This window comes from Rana temporaria, chromosome 1, assembly GCF_905171775.1.
Source record: "Rana temporaria chromosome 1, aRanTem1.1, whole genome shotgun sequence".
Taxonomy (NCBI): domain Eukaryota; kingdom Metazoa; phylum Chordata; class Amphibia; order Anura; family Ranidae; genus Rana; species Rana temporaria.
In genome coordinates, this window is record NC_053489.1 from 269,222,399 (window position 1) to 269,239,511 (window position 17,113).

Genomic DNA, 17,113 nt, shown 5'->3' on the forward strand with positions numbered 1-17,113 from the left:
TCTCCTGGACCCTCTCCAGCAAGGCACTCACATTACTGTGATTACTTTTTCTAACAATTCACAGAACACCTTTAGATCCAATAAGACAGCGGAATACCACATTTTGGGTATATCCTCTTAAATACATCAGCAAATCATAGCGATGGAAATTGTAAGCCTTGTATAAATGAATAACTGTGCACCTCCATCATTAATGTGATAAAAAATAACAATCTTTAAAATGAAAAAGGAACAGCTTTTATCCATCTAGGTGGCAGTATTTAGCAGCACATTCTATAGAAGTCAGGACTGAAAAAATTCAAAGTATAGGCCTTTAAAAATCTATGATAAAAGGCAACAATTCTTATTAAAAGTAGAAAGATCACAAAGTACAAGGTTTTATAGGGCATGTAACATTCATCAACGGAATGCTTATAAATTAAGGACTTAAAACTCATACCCTTGTAATACAGCAATATAAGAACTAAATGTGTTACACCAGTAGCACAGTAGAGTAGAGACGAGTTCATAATGAAACCGTCAGTCATCGTGACACTACTGAACTAATTGAATTGTAAGATGTGCCACTGTTACAGCTAGCGGCATAGGCTTCCTGCCCATGTACATCCAAATTCACTCTAAACACGGAGGATGATTTCAGGAGAAAATCTGCTGCATCCCGCCGCCCCAGTTCTCTCAGTTTTGACATTAATACCGCTACAGTGCTATCAGGAGCATTGGTCCATTCTTGTAAAAGAGCACAGACGGGACTCTCTGTAAAATCTTTGTGTGTCGCACTGCTGGCATTATATTTGGCAACTAACTCTGGAAGGCCCAAATTCATGGCTAGAAGACACCAGTCCTTGCCCATAGGATCTGGCGCATCAAGAAACCGACTGAGTTTTCTCCTTACGAGAATGTTCAGATCCGACACATGATGGTCCATGCCTAGGCTTCCTTGAGAGTAAATCTCCAGGCATCCGAAGCACAATATGCTGCTAAAACTTTCTTTGTATCCAGCCATGGTGTTTGCCAGTGAAGTCTCCTTTTGGGCCTGGGCTCGGAAAAAGTCTCTTGGCTGGTAAACCATTACTGGCTCATGGTGTTCTCTTAGTTGCTGTGGGCTTAAGTAATGTTTTACAGTTAAAAGCCCTGGCAAGGTTGCTGCAAATAAGTTATCAATGATACTGCAAATAGATTCTTGGAGTAAACAACACTTTATCTTCTCAGTTTCTAGTCCTCGAACATGCACTTCAATTCCTTGACCGTTGTTGACCAGCAACACCAAAACTTCAGCCCCTCTGTTTGCCAGTTTACACCCGTTTACCCACAGACGTATGTCGGCATCACCTTCGGTGCTCTGCTGGTGTATCCACCTGCAGAGGTTGACTTGGACTTTATGGAAAATCCCACAGGGGAAAGGAGTAAGATGTTCCACAGGAACAATTCTAACACCTCCATATATTAAGATGTCCTCTTCTTCATCAGTCCACGACCTGTGCAGGCTATCTGTTTTTATAAGGGCAGGGATATCTACCATGGTCCCACTGCTTAAGTCTCGTGCACAAATGTCCATAGCATCCAAAATTTGTATAAGTTCATCCACATCACTGTCTGAAACCAGGCGTTGGATATCCTCCATAGTATACCTTCCTCTATAGTGGTGAAGGGCTTTTGGGTTCTCCACAGACAGCAGTTTCCCAAGAACATTGGAACATAGCCATCTTGGATCTAAAAGCACAACATCTTGGACTGTATCACTTTGCATGATGTTTATCTGTGTAAAAACAAATATTAATTAGTAATTATTTTGCTTCTTAAATTACACAGGTAAAGAGAGGCAAATGAATTTTATGTTTGCGCACACATTGTCCTACTGCTAGGTATGCAATACGAATAATCTGTCATTTGGGAGAAGAAACAACTTGCCTCTCCCATGCTGTGCAGCTGCTGGGCTAGATTCCGGACATCATCTTCAGTTGCCAGTGGATTTAACTGTTCTTGCACGTCATAAACAAATTGTTGGAAGGAAAGCAACTGGTTGGGTCCATTCTGCTTTCTCCAGGGTGGAAGGGTTGAGAGAACCTTCTCACATAATGGTGTCATTGGAGGACAATCCTACAACAACAAAGAGTCTGTTTAGATAATAAAGTATCCACAACTTATCCACTGCCTTGTGAGTAGGCACAACTTTAGTATAAACTACTGTACACATGGGCAAAACTCGGCATACTCAAAACAGAAATTGTATTATGTTGTTATACAAAGGAACTGAAAACACTTTAAAATAGTAGTATTAATAACATGACAGTGGCCTCATGCAACTGAACGGTTTGAGGCATCCGGCATAAGTTGCGGATGTAATTACATGCCCGGGAGAGACACCTGCAGAGTACTTCTACCCATAGTCACGTATAGCTGTATGTGGTTATATGCATCTGCCTTTCCCATCAAGAGCATATCGCCCAAGCCACCGGTTATCCGAGTGGGCATGATGATGTCACGGAGTTGAAGTTGCCCCTAGAAGATGACCAGACAAAATGTACGTAGGGCGGAGTGTAGCTGTGACGTTATCACGCTTGCTCAGAGAACCGGCGGCTTGTGCGATATGTTCTTGATGTTTTAATGCTTTGCGAGTACCCATTTGGTATTAATAAAGCTTATCTGACTGGGTTTTCCTTGCTTCTCCCTTGGTATGTGGCTCCGAGTAATTTTTTATGAGAAGTGATCCAGTGACTGTATAAGGCTGGGTTCACACTATACTACACGACAGTAGTACGACTTTCATCCTGCTCTGCGACATCAGTCCTACATTGATCCTACATTGGTCCTACATCCATCCGACTTTCATGAACAGGATACTACTTTGATCCAACTTTGTTATAGTCTGACTAGTTTTGACCAATCAAAACAATCCCAGAGTGAGATAAAGTCCTTTTACTGCTGCTGTAATCACATGTCGGATGTCAAAAGTCGGATGGTAAAGACAAGAATCCTACTTTGATCCGACTTCAATGATATTCAATGGGCTGAAGTAGGATCAAAGTCAGACCAGAGTAGTACAGGGAGCATTTTCAAAGTCGGACCGACTTGTGTCGAACCAGTTAAGACGGCTCCCATAGGGAAACATTAATTTTCACACGTCATGCGACATGAGCTCCCAATGTCGGAGCGTTTGTCGTACCAGTGTGAACCCGGCCTCAGGCAGAGAAGGAGAGAGGCTCAAGGCGTAATCAGATGTGAGAGAAGGAAGGCTGGAGCCATCCATCCAGGTGGGATCTGTCACCTTTTTAAAAGTTGTCAGACCTCACATGTCTGGTAAGTTGCTTTATAATCGCACAGTGGCTGGTGTATGGTTGAAAGTGTGAAGATTTTCTTTTCACTTTTTAGTGGAAATTCTTCATTTTTGGTGTACTTTTACAGGTTTAATCCTCATTTGGAATTTATAATTTCTGTTGACTTTAGATTTGAACTGTGTAGGCACTATTTTATGAATATATACTTTTTTTGACAGTGCAACACTATTTTTGAAATAAATGAATCCTGGTCTATAAGCTTGGATATGCAGCTCTCATCCACAGCTGTGGGCATGCAGAGATCACAGTGGAGAAGGAGATGCAGAAGTAAAATATGAATGGGGGATGCAAATGGTAGAACCTTTACACCCCCCATCCACATCTTACTTTTGCACCCCCTTCTGAGCTCTAACCTCTGCCCCCCCCCCCCAAAAAAAAAAAACACTGTCAGCAGCCAACCTCTCTCTAGTACCTCTAATTGCCACATCTTTAAGGCTGCAGTGGCATCCAGGCACCATTGCAGCACAGCACCATGCTCCGCCCCCTCCCGCCATAAACACTCTACTCCCAGAAACACTTGTTCTTCCCTGATGGGCAGAGAGGGGATCCAGGTTGTGGAGAGGTGTGCTGTCACTTGCCAACACAGAAGCTGGGCTTCTTAGTTTACAACAGCAGATAGCAGTGAGCAATCCTGTAACAGCCTGCAAAGATAGCAGCTAGAGGGGTAGAGATAAAACATATAACCTTTCAACAGTCAACTTAAACTCACAGTTTTAACCCTTTTAACCCTTTTCTGAAAGAAAACAATATTGCTGTAACTGCTTAAAAAGTATCAGCTGAAATTACGCTTTCATTTGTTTGTCTCTAAATTAATTTCGTAGTATTCTGTCCCACAGGGCAACAATGCTGCTGTGCAACTTAACTGCAGAAGTAACAGTTTTTTCTTCTATTGCAAAAATTGCAAATCTACTGGCTGGATCAAAAAGCAACAGAACTTTTATGGGGAGGACTCACTGAGACAAGCAAATGCTATTGACAGACTGCATTCTTTATGTCAATAGTTCCACCTTAAATCAACTTTTGCCCCTCATTATTAATGGATCTCGTGTCTTCCAGTAAAAAATAAAAACAAGCACAAAAGGCTTATCTACAAAATGTGCGCTTACCTAGGCAAGTTAAAAAACAAAATAGATATCAGTAATTGAGCAATGTGGCCAGCAGAGGGTGCAAGAAGCACATAAGTGACATTACAGCAACAAAATTACTAAACTGCATACACAATATTGCTCATCTTATGTACAGAGCATCAAGATAAAGCATGGTGAAATTGTGTGTGTATATTTTTATATATATATATATATATATATATATATATATATACACACATATATATATATATATATATATATATATATATATATATATATACACACACACACACACACATATATATATATACACACACACACACACACACACTCACACTCACTCACTCTAGGGCCCGGATTCACAAAGCACTTACGCCAACGTATCTCAAGATACGCCAACGTAAGTACAAATGTGCGCCGCCGTATCTATGCGCCGACCCACATACTAAGATACGCCTAAAAAAGAGATTTTTAATACAGCTTACCTGTAAAATCTTTTTCTTGGAGTACATCACGGGACACAGAGCGGCATTCATTACTATATGGGTTATATGGAGTACCTTCAGGTGTAGACACTGGCAATCTCAAACAGGAAATGCCCCTCCCTATATAACCCCCTCCCACAGGAGGAGTACCTCAGTTTTGTAGCAAGCAGTATGCCTCCCAAAATGGTCCTCAAAAAAAGAGGGGTGGGAGCTCTGTGTCCCGTGATGTACTCCAAGAAAAAGATTTTACAGGTAAGCTGTATTAAAAATCTCTTTTTCTTTATCGTACATCACGGGACACAGAGCGGCATTCATTACTATATGGGATGTCCCAAAGCAATGCTTACAATGAGGGGAGGGAGAACATCTCCAAGACAAAAGGATTTAATTTAGAGATATACTCAAATCATAATAAATCCAACTTAGTTGAGAAAAATAAAAATTTTTAAATTTAACTCGAACAAGAGGAGCCCCCGGAATCCAACTTGTAGAATTTTGTAAACGTGTGGACAGAAGACCAGGTTGCCGCCTTGCAAACTTGAGCCATAGAGATCTGGTGGTGTGCTGCCCAGGAGGCGCCCATGGCTCTAGTAGAATGAGCCTTTAATGATACTGGAGGAGGCAACCCTTTCAAGCCGTAGGCCTGAGTGATTAATTGCTTAATCCACCTAGAAATGGTGGACTTTGCAGCTGCCTGCCCCTTCTTGGGCCCATCCGGTAGAATGAACAGCACATCTGTCTTCCGGATCTTCTTTGTAGCTTTAAGATAGGCCTTCATGGCCCTGACAATATCCAAGGTATGCAGCAACCCTTCCTTTCTGGAAGTAGGTTTAGGGAAGAAGGATGGTAATACCAAATCCTGGTTCAAATGAAAACTGGATATGACCTTTGGAAGGAAGGAAGGATGAGGGCGGAGAACGACCCTGTCCTTATGAAAAACAAGATATGGTTCCTTACAGGATAAGGCTGCCAGCTCCGAAACTCTTCTTGCGGAAACTATGGCAACCAAAAATACTAACTTCCTTGTCAGTAGAACCAAAGGAATATCAGCCAACGGCTCAAACGGTTGTTTCTGTAAACTTTGACAGAACAAGATTTAAATCCCACGGACAAAGCGGGGATTTAACTGGAGGTCTAATACGTAAGACCCCTGGAAGGAAGGTCTTAACCAGCGAGTGGGTGGCCAGCGGCCGCTGAAACCACACTGACAGAGCAGAAATCTGTCCTTTGATTGTGCTTAATGCCAATCCTTTATCCACTCCTAGCTGGAGAAAACTTAATACTCTATCGATGGTAAATTTGCGAGAAAGCCATCGCTTGGACTCACACCAGCCTACATAGGCCTTCCAGACCCTGTAATAAATCACCCTAGAGACCGGTTTCCTGGCTCTGATTAGGGTAGAGATTACTTTCTGAGACAGACCTCTACCCCTGAGAATCAGGGATTCAGCTTCCAGGCCGTCAAATTTAGATGCCGTAAGGCAGGGTGGGAGGATCGGACCTTGCGATAGCAGGTCTGGCCGTAGAGGAAGAGTCCAAGGGTCTCCCACTACCATCCTTAAGATTAGTGAGTACCATGCCTTCTGGGCCATGCTGGAGCTACCAGGATGACTGGTATGTGCTCTACCCGGATCCTGCGCAGCAGGCGGGGTAGTAACTGGAGCGGGGAAACGCATAAAGAAGTTTGAACTGATGCCAAGGGCAAACCAACGCATCGGTTCCGCAGGCCATCGGATCCCTTGAGCGGGACATGAACCTGTCTAGTTTCTTGTTGAGTCTCGATGCCATGATATCCACGTCCGGCACTCCCCATCTTTGGCAGAGTGCTTGAAAGACTAGTGGATGCAGAGACCATTCCCCCGGCCATAGAGTCTGGCGGCTTAAGAAGTCCGCCTGAAAGTTGTCCACTCCTGGAATGAATATTGCCGATATGCAGGGCACATGAGCCTCTGCCCATAGAAGAATCAAGCTCACCTCTCTCTGAGCGGTTTGACTCCTGGTTCCCCCTTGGTGATTTATGTGTGCCACGGCCGTGGCATTGTCTGATTGAATTCTCACCGGGAACCCCTGCAATTTTGACGTCCAAGCCCTGAGGGCTAGTCGAGCAGCTCTGAGCTCCAAGATGTTGATGGGCAACTGCTTCTCTGGCTTTGCCCAAGTACCTTGGCGAGTGCAACCATCCAAAATTGCTCCCCAGCCCGTCAGGCTGGCGTCTGTGGTCACTATCTTCCAAGCCACTGGGCTGAAAGACCTCCCCTTCAGTAGATTCTGAGGGTCTAACCACCAACACAGACTTTGTCGGACTCTTGATGAGAGCGGCAACGGGATATCCAAGGCCTGTGGCCTTCTGCTCCATGCTGACAGGATGGCTGCCTGTAGGATGCGAGTGTGGCTCTGGGCGTATGGTACCGCCTCGAATGTGGCCACCATCTTGCCTAGTAACCTCATACATAGGCGAATAGTCGGTTCTTTCTTGCTTAGAACCAGTAGGATTAATTCCTTGATGGCTTTTACCTTCCTCAGAGGTAGGAACACTCCTTGTTGTTCTGTGTCTAATCTCATGCCGAGATATTCCAACTGCTTTGTGGGCTGGAAAGCTGACTTTTCTCGATTTAGGACCCAGCCGAACCTCTCGAGGTATTGGACCGTGAGGGCCACTGCTCGCTCCAAGCCGGGAGACGAGTGATCTATGACTAGGAGGTCGTCCAGGTATGCTAGGATCGTGACCCCTTGGATCCTTAGTTTGGCTAGGATTGGAGCTAGGACCTTCGTGAACACCCGGGGGGCCGTAGCCAACCCGAAGGGAAGCGCCACGAATTGGAAGTGACGCGAAGCCACCATGAAGCGTAGATATCTTTGATGTGGCTGATAAATTGGAACATGAAGGTAGGCATCCTTTATGTCTATGGACGCCATGAAGTCGTCCTTCTGGAGTGTGGCAGCTGCTGACCGCACGGATTCCATCCGAAATGAGCGGATCTTTAGATATGCATTTACCATCTTTAGGTCCAAAATTGGCCTGACATCTCCATTGGATTTTGGGATGATGAATAGGTTGGAGTAGAAACCCAGCCCCTGTTCCAGGACTGGTACCTCTACTATTACTTCCTGGGAAAGTAGATGATCTAATGCCGATCTTAATGCGGCTCCCTTTTCCGGATCGTTTGGAATCCTCGACTTCTGGAAATGAGGAGGAGGAAACCTTAGGAAATCTAATTTGTAGCCTGTGGCCACGGAAGACCGTACCCACTCGTCGGGAATGCTGGCTTCCCAAATCTCTGAAAAGAGTCGCAGCCTTCCCCCCACCTTCGTGGGTGGGGGCGCCCCTTCATAAGGTTGGCTTGGGGGCTGGTTTTGCTGGTTTGCGAAACCACTGCCTTTTGCCTCTAACAGCCTGTCCTTGTGATCTGCTGTTGAAGCCGAAGTTTGCTTTTGCAGGAGGCCGTCGATACTGCTTGGCATTAGAGGGCCCCTGCCCAGGGGAATACTGTCGTTTAAACGCAGGTCCCTGAACCTTCTTCTTAGTTGGCAAGAGAGTACTCTTGCCGTTTGAAATGGTCTGAATGTATTTATCTAGGTCTTCTCCGAAGAGTCGTCCTCCATGGAAGGGGAACCCTACCAGGAGCTTCTTGCATGGGGGCTCAGCCTCCCAGCTTTTTAACCATAAGAGTCTTCTCATATGGATAAGGGATAACGATAAACGTGACGCTTGCTGGATAGAATCCTTGATTGCGTCTACCGTAAAACATATGGCCTTAGGGACATCCGAAAATTTTTCTGCCTGCTGGGCCGGAATAAGTTTAAGCATCTGCTTAAATTGATCCGATAATGCTTGAGCGACCCCAATCGCAGCCACAGCTGGCTGTACTACTGCCCCTGCAGTAGTGAAGGAGTTCTTAAGTAGTGCTTCCAAGCGCTTATCAACTGGATCCTTGAACACCTGTATGTTTTCTACAGGGCATGTTAACGATCTGTTAACACATGAGATGGCTGCGTCCACTGCAGGAGTAGCCCATCTTTTGGAAAATTTTTCTTCCATAGGATATAGGACAGAGAACCTTTTAGGTGGTAAGAAGATCTTATCTGGCTTGTTCCAATCTTGGAACAAAATTCCCTCTAATAGAGGATGGATCGGAAACACAGCATTGCTTTGAGGCGCCCTCAGTGAGCCCAAAGCTGAAACCGTCGATACCTGGAGATCTGGTACTGGCAAGTTGAATGTCCTATGGACCAAGTCCGACAATCCTTGAATCCACCAGCTCTCCCTCAGGGAGACTGCCCCAGACTCCTCTGTATCCGGGTCTTCGATCCCTGAACCTACTTGGTCCGTGTCCAAGAGGTCGTCCAATTCCCCTGAGGAAAGGACCTCCTCTTCTGAGGGTCCGCGCTCGGGCGACGGAGATCTATTCCGCTTACTGCCCCGCATAGCTGCGGATATCATTTTTTTTTTTTTTTTCCCATGCTTTTCTCATCTCTTTTAAAGAGGTGAGTAATACCTCCTCCGTGACCATTTTAGGGCTGGACTGACCCGCGTCAGCTCCAGCCCCAGATCCCGATGGCCCCAAGGCTCCCTGTAGGGAAAACAGCGGCATACCATGGTACAATACCGAGGTACACCTGCTACCTATTGGTATTTGGAACTATAAAAGTTAATTGTCCAAACACCTGTTTGGGGGATAAAAAAATGCTTCCTCTCCCCTAGATGACTTTTTTTTTTTTTTTTTTTTCGTTTTTGTTTCAAATCCAGGAAAGAAAAAACATTCTGTCCCCCTGAGTAGTATTGCAAAGAAAAACTATGAGATGGAAAAGAAACAGCCTATTTCTAGGCTTGACAAAACAGTCCTCTGAAGACTGCAATATCCTTTCTGGCCACTGTGTGTCCTCGGCGCCCCGTGCTGCCACTCTGGTCTATGTCCTCAGTTCCAAAGTATTGATGGAACAAACAAGGAAGGGCCGCCCCTTCCTTTAAGCCACTGACCCGCCCTTCCCCCCCAGCAACCTCAAACAGGAAATGCCCCTCCCGACAGGGGGAGGGGGGGGGGATTTTGGGAGGAAGGGACCTCTCTGTTCCAGCAAACTGCGGCCTGCAGCCTGGAACCATGAGGAGGCCAGCGTTTTGCCTGCTTGCAGGCTCTGAGGAGGAAGACTGAATGGAGCATCGCCTGGAGGCCTGCAGGTAAGCAAAGCTCTCTGACACACACATATATTTTTATATAACACAGGCCCCACTCAATGCTTTTCCAACACTACAAGGGAGGTCACATCTTATGGGGAATAATACATAGAGAGCCATCCTATCTTTATGATATGTGACTAGTTTGCCAGATGCAGTGCATAACTTTAGGCATGTCCCCTGTGACCCCCCAGAAAAAAACCTGCTAAGAACCAAGTTCCGCAAGTTTTCCCCTCACTTACCTGCTCCATGCCGCAGGACTTTGCCAAGCAAGAGGCCCAATCTTCCCCCATCTCCGTGGGGATGTCTAGACCTTCAGGCCCTGGGTTCCTATGAAGGATCCACTGTCCTGGGCCCATATAGCACCCTGGCAACAGAAAACTTTAGGTACCCAAAGGTTTCTAAGTTCTGGGCCCAGGGTCCAGCTCTCTAAAAAGAAAAGCATTATGGGCTATACCCCAAGGGTTTGGGGTCCGGTTACTGACCACTTTAGCGCTGAGGCTTTTTTGGACAGAACCGGTAGCTCACCTAATCCCAAGGATGCGGAGGCAAGCTAAACCATGACTAACACCTAAGACACTGGCGTAAAAACTGAGGTACTCCTCCTGTGGGAGGGGGTTATATAGGGAGGGGCATTTCCTGTTTGAGATTGCCAGTGTCTACACCTGAAGGTACTCCATATAACCCATATAGTAATGAATGCCGCTCTGTGTCCCGTGATGTACGATAAAGAAAATAGGCTTCCTACGACCGACGTAACTTGCCTACGCCGTCGTATCGTGGGCGCATATTTATGCTGGGCGCATTTGCCGCTCCCATTGATTTTCCATGCACATATGCAAATGAGGGAGATACGCCGATTCACAAACGTATTTGCGCCCGGCGCATAATATACGCGGTTTGCGCAAGTCGTACGTCCGGCGTAAAGTTATTCCCCATATATGAGGCGCAACCCATGCAAAGGTATGGGCAAGGGAACACAGCCATCGTATTTTACGTAGTACGTGAATAGGGCTGGGCGTAGGTTACGGTCACGTCGTAGGCAGTGATCCGTCGTATCTTAGGGCGTAGTTCCGACGTAATGGGGGGCATGCGCACTGGGATACGTCCACGGGACGGCGCATGCGCCGTTCGTTTTAAGTACTTGGATGGCACTCGGCCCATCATTTGCATGGGGTCACGCCTCATTAGCATGGCTCACACCCACTTCCACCTACGACGGCTTACGCCGAGGGAACCCAGCGCAGATTGGGAGGCAAGTGCTTTATGAATGCTTTATGAATTCGGGGCTTGCCTCTCTGCGCAACGTTGGCGTAGTGTATATTGGATACGCTACGCCTGCATAAATATGCGCCAATGTATATGTATATATATATATATATATATATATATATATATATATATATATATATATATATATATATATATATATATATATATATATATATATACATACATATACACACACACACACACACACACATATACACACACACACACACACACACACACACACACACACACACGGTGCATCAGGAAAGTATTCACAGCACTTCACTTCTTCCAAAATGGATTAAATTCTTAATTTTCTGTAGAAATTCTACAAACAATACAGCATCATAACGACAACATGAAAGACGTCAAGTCTGTCAGTATGATGCTACAAGCTCAGCACACGTATTTTTTTGGCAGTTTCTCCCCCCCCATTCTTTGCAGGACCTCTCAACCTCTCAAGCTCCATCAGGTTGAATCTAGAGCGTCTGTGTACAGCCATTTTCAGATATCTCCAGAGATGTTTAATCGGGTTCAAGTCTGAGCTCTGGCTGGGCCACTAAAGGACATTCACAGCGTTGTCCTGTAGCCACTCCTTTGTTATCTTGGCTGCGTGCTTAGGATCGTTTGAAGATGAACCTTCGCCCCAGTCTGATGTCCTAGGATGTCTGTACATTGCTGAATTCATCTTTCCCTCGATCCTGACTAGTGTTCCAGTTTCTGCCACTGAAAAACATCCCCACAGCATGATGCTGCCACCACCATGCTTCACTGTAGGGATGGTATTGGCCAGGTGATGAGTGGTGCCTGGTTTCCTTCAGACATGAAGCTTGCCATTCAGGCCAAAGAGTTCAATCTTTGTTTCATCAGACCAGAGAATTTTGTTTCTCATGGTCCAAGCCTCCTTCAGGTGCCTTTTGGCAAACTCCAGGTGGGCTGTCATGTGCCTTTTACTGAAAAGTGGATTCCGTCTGGCCACTCTACCACGCAGGCCTGATTGGTGAAGTGCTGTATAGAGGGTTGTTTTTCTGGAAGTTTCTCCTCTCTCCACAGAAAAACGATGAAGCTCAGTCAGAGTGACCATTGGGTTCTTGGTCACCGCGCTGACTAAGGCCCTTCTCCCTAATCGCTCAAATTGGCCGGGCGGCTAGCTCTAGGAAGAGTCCTAGGGGTTCCAAACTTCTTTTATTTATGGATGATGGAGGCCACTGTGCTCATTGAGGCCAATCAAGTTGTAGAAAGAGCTTAAGGATGACCAGTGGAAACAGGAAGCCCCTAAGCTCAATTTTGGGTGTCATGGAAAAGGCTGTGAACACTTATGTAACTGACTTTTTTTTCGTTCTTTATTCTGAATAAATTTGGAGAGATTTCAAACAAACTTCTTTCATGTTTTCATTATGGGGTATTGTTTGCAGAATTTAAAGGAAAATAAAGAATCAAATCCATTTTGGAATAAGGCTGTAACATAACAAAATGTGGAAAAAGTGAAGTGCTGTAAATACTTCCCGGATGCACAGTAAATAAAACATGAATTCCACCAGTGTCTCATTCCCTTCTTTATCCCCATATGTGCTAAATACACTGCAGATTTTTAACATCTTGCTCTGAAGCAACATAATCTCAGGGACACAATGTCAACACTGTATGTGAGTCACTGACAGTCTGTCACACAGTGTAATGACCTGGGAAACCCTAGTATTTGTCATTAGATTAGGGTGATTAAACAGGACATGTGCCCCATTATACCAGGCGTCCATATCAGTGTCCTTCTTTACATCAGGGTCCCCATCAGAATGCCCCTTACATTAGGGCCCCCCACCAAAGTGCCCCCTTACATCAGGGTTTCCCACCAGAGTCGCCCCTTACATCAAGGTTTCCCACCAGAGTCCCCCCTTACATCAGGGTCCCCACCAGAGGGCCCCCTTACATCAGGGGTTCCAACCAGAGGGACCCCTTACATTAGGGTTTCCCACCAGAGTCCCCCCTTACATCAGGTGCCCGAATCAAAGTGCCCCCTTACATCAGGTGCCCCTTTACATGGATTGCCACTTACATAAACTGTCTGCATCAGAGTACACCCTTACATCAATTGCCCCCATTAGACTGGTTGATGGATCAGTGGATGCTCTCCCAGAGATCCGGGGTGGGGGGGGGGGGGGCAAACCGACCCTGAGGAAGACACTGAATGTTATGAACCTGCACTTGGTACATGATATACAGTGTCTTGCCTCTTCTGAAACATGACAGATTCTGAGCAGGCCAACTGGCAAATACATGATTCTCTTTGCTACAGGCATGAAGAAGGCAGGAAACTGGATACTCCAAAGCACACAATGGACCATGTTTGGGATTCACTAGTGTCAAACACATAAGCTAGGTATTCTTACAGAGATTAGATCTCCTATTTTCCCCTAATGAAATCAGTCTGTGTTGCACTTTAAAGGACTTACAGAAATCATCTGGCTTCTCAGTTCCTGTAGGTGATTTCGCAGAAGCTTCATGTCCTTGGAGCCAGATGCTCCACCATCCAACACAAACAGCTTGTCACAAATCTGGAGGTCATTGCCAAACCTAGGAATTCAGATAAACAAAAATTTCTTGTAACCATTTTCAAAAGAAAATTTTGGAGGAAGTACAAAATCTGTACTTTCCAAAATGTTTATTTAGCAATAAAAAAAATGGCATACTTGTCTGCAGCATAGGCATTTTCTATAATCTTTATAATTACCTGTTTCTAACTTCTTTCAGCAGCGATATATCTTTGTCATATCCAAATTCTCCACCTGCTGGACGTGGGAGGTTGACAATGTCTGCGTGGGTGGCAACCAACACCACTTGCAACAGATTCTTCAGCTTCCCTCCATAAGCTGTCATGATAGTAACAGAAAACAACCATCAGCCTATACACTCCGCAGATCATCAGAAGTCAGTATTTCCCCATTGTGCTGATCACAATGCAAATACCTATCTCAAGGACATGGACGTAAATGCCATCTTTACAATGCAGTTCATTTGGGCACTTGCCTTTTTATTCTCTCAAGAAAAAAAATAAGACAAATTAAACAATACTCCAACAATCTTTTCTGGGCTTTCTATGAACGATCCACCATTATCCACAGTCCAGTGGTAAATACACATCTGATAAGGCTGCATTTATCATTACACAAAGAAGTGGCTTTCCCTGCACAGATATTATTCTATGCAGTTTTTTCTATCAGCGATGGAAAATAAAAAAGCAATCATAAAATATGCACTTATTTGGGGATCCCCTCAATATTCTAAGCCATGTTAGAAAAAGCAACATAAGGAACTGTTCTGTTTATAAGAGCTGAACTAACAAAGATGGGTTTACTGGTACCTATAAGTACCAGTGATGGAAATCAAGCCTTGACCTCTGGATACTGGTTTTGCAGTATCGCAAAGGGCCACGGTCCAGACTTCCAGAAATGGGAAAGGATACCTATCAAAGACAGGTATCCTGTCCCCTCTGCCCCTGAAAGATGCCAATTGTGGTACCGGAGGAGGGAGGAATCAGATGAGCGGAAGTTCCACTTTTGGGTGGAACGCAGCTTTAATGGACAAACTGTAAATATCTGACATTGGTAAAAAAAAAAAAAAAAAACACATTCTACTGCAGATTTTTTTCAGCCCCAACATGCACTGAAAAATTGAATTTTCCAGAGAAATTAATAACTTAAAACAGAACTAAAAGGCATTTTTTTTTATCTGTGTCCCATTGAAATTTCCCTTCACTTCCTGTCCCATAGCCAAAACAGGAAGTGAAATCCCTGGTTGACATAGGGTTAGGAGAACTAGTGTCCACATTGGAAGATTTCCTCACCATTGCTGTTCTGGTGACACCTCAAAATTTGGGGATTATTTTCAGGTCAAACTGAGAAAATCTCCCAAACAGGGGCACATATAGCAATAAAAAGATGACAGGGAAGAAGAAAGAAGAAAGGAGGAGGAAGGAAGAAAACAATCACTTTTGGCTTTAAAGCACTTTAATTATACTTTTTCATTGAAAAATGGGAAGTTCCACTTGTCTGCCTTCTCCCTTCTCCTCGGTTTTGGCATGTCTTTTTTTTGTGTGTGTGTGTGTGTGTGTGTGTGGGGGGGGGTGTTGTGCCGTGCAGGTACCTGCTCAAATATGAGCTGGTTCAGGTGAGGACAGTGCTGGATCCCTGGACAGATAAGAGCTGTGAAAATGTGGAACAGACACCCTCCAGAGGTAGATTGCTTTAAGAGAGGCCTGGATTCTTTCCTAAATGTACATAATATAACTGAGTACTATCATTTATAGGTAAAGTTGATCCAGAGAAAATCCGATTGCCTCTCGGGGGATCAGGAAGGAATTTTTTCCCCTGTTGTAGCAAATTGGATCATGCTCTGCTGGTTTTTTTTTTTGCCTTCCTCTGGATCAACTGTGGGTATGGAGTTGGGTGTATGGGATTGTACTGTGTTTTTAATTTTGTTTGTTTATTTTTTTGTGGTTGGACTGGATGGACTTGTGTCTTTTTTTCAACCTGACTAACTATGTAACTATAAGTGTCCAATTATTAAACGTCTGCAGGTACAGCTGCTGACTTAATTTTTCTGCAGGTAGCTGCTGACTTTAATTTTTTATTTGCAGGGTGAAGAGCTGCTTTAATTCCAGCTGCTAAAATGCTTTCTTGTAGAATTTCTCCGATTGTCACCAGTGGCTCATACACTTTCTGACAGCTCTTAAACATGTAACAACTAACTGAACAACAGGCATGTAACCTTTATCAAGCAAATGCAGTGCAGGATAAGTGACTTTTACTCTAAAAGCCATTTAAACACAGTATGATTGCTGCTTAAATATCTCATGCCGATGAACAAGCTCTCTGTTAATAAATGAAAGCATCCCATTTACGTTGCAATGCTCAATTTTTTAAGTGTGAAATAGTTCCCCGGAAAAGTACCAGAAAACAGCTCCTTGAGCAGTGGTTTATTGGATATACCCCGCTAAGCCAGCTCAGTGAATTTGATTACACTTAGAAAACATAAGCTGAGAAAGTGATCCGATGGTGCAGAAAATCAGGATTAGTGATTAAAGCGTTCCTGTTTAGTGACCTCATGTGGTGACTAGAGGGAAAAACAGCAATATTTACTTCAAAACATAAAAGGTCACAAACAGTATTTAATATAAAAAGACATCTGGTATAATAATTGCACATGGAATTCAGAACGTAAAATGACTAAAGACAGCTTGTTGATAATACAGGTTACCGTTTGGAATCTTCCCATGAAAGGGGTGTGTTTCATCAACAAGAGAGCCTCCAGACAGATTGACTACATGAATTTAGGCAGGGAAGCAGGTTCTGTTCTTCAGAGTCCTGCTGCTTTAGGGCATAACCTAAAGCTGGCCAAACACTAGTAGATTTTTGAATGAACATTTGTATGAAATTCACATCTGTACATTCAATGACTTGAAAAATGTAGTTAAAAAAAAGGTTTGCTTTTGCAGTTAATTTGAACCTATGAAGGCAAGAACTGACCTATAAATATAGGGATTGCCCAAAGAAATATCACAAGACATGGGCTCCATGGCTATCCTCTACCAATTTGTAGTTGTTGATTTAGAGCGATAGATAGTCGCTCTGCCTGTACTGCAATAAACGCAGACCATATATTTTTATCTGTATTTTGATAACTAGCAACCAGTATGTGCATTGGTTTCTTGGTGCTTCTCTACTTTAAAGGAAAAGTACAACCAAAGATTGTTTGGCTGTACTT

At 44.3% G+C, this 17,113-nt stretch overlaps 1 protein-coding gene across 2 annotated transcripts in view; it reads right to left on the bottom strand.

The window, feature by feature from the left end:
- Window positions 1–214: 214 nt before the first annotated feature.
- Window positions 215–17,113, bottom strand: part of DAPK1 (death associated protein kinase 1) — a 217,151-nt gene continuing 200,252 nt past the window's right edge. For both annotated transcript variants that reach the window (XM_040355494.1, XM_040355493.1), the window contains exons 23-26: window positions 14,082–14,220; window positions 13,804–13,924; window positions 1,909–2,097; window positions 215–1,756 (exon numbers count right to left, since the gene is read on the bottom strand). In XM_040355494.1, the coding sequence (XP_040211428.1) occupies window positions 524–1,756; window positions 1,909–2,097; window positions 13,804–13,924; window positions 14,082–14,220 (1,682 nt within the window). In that variant the 3' untranslated portion in view covers window positions 215–523. The remainder of the gene's footprint in view (window positions 1,757–1,908; window positions 2,098–13,803; window positions 13,925–14,081; window positions 14,221–17,113) is intronic.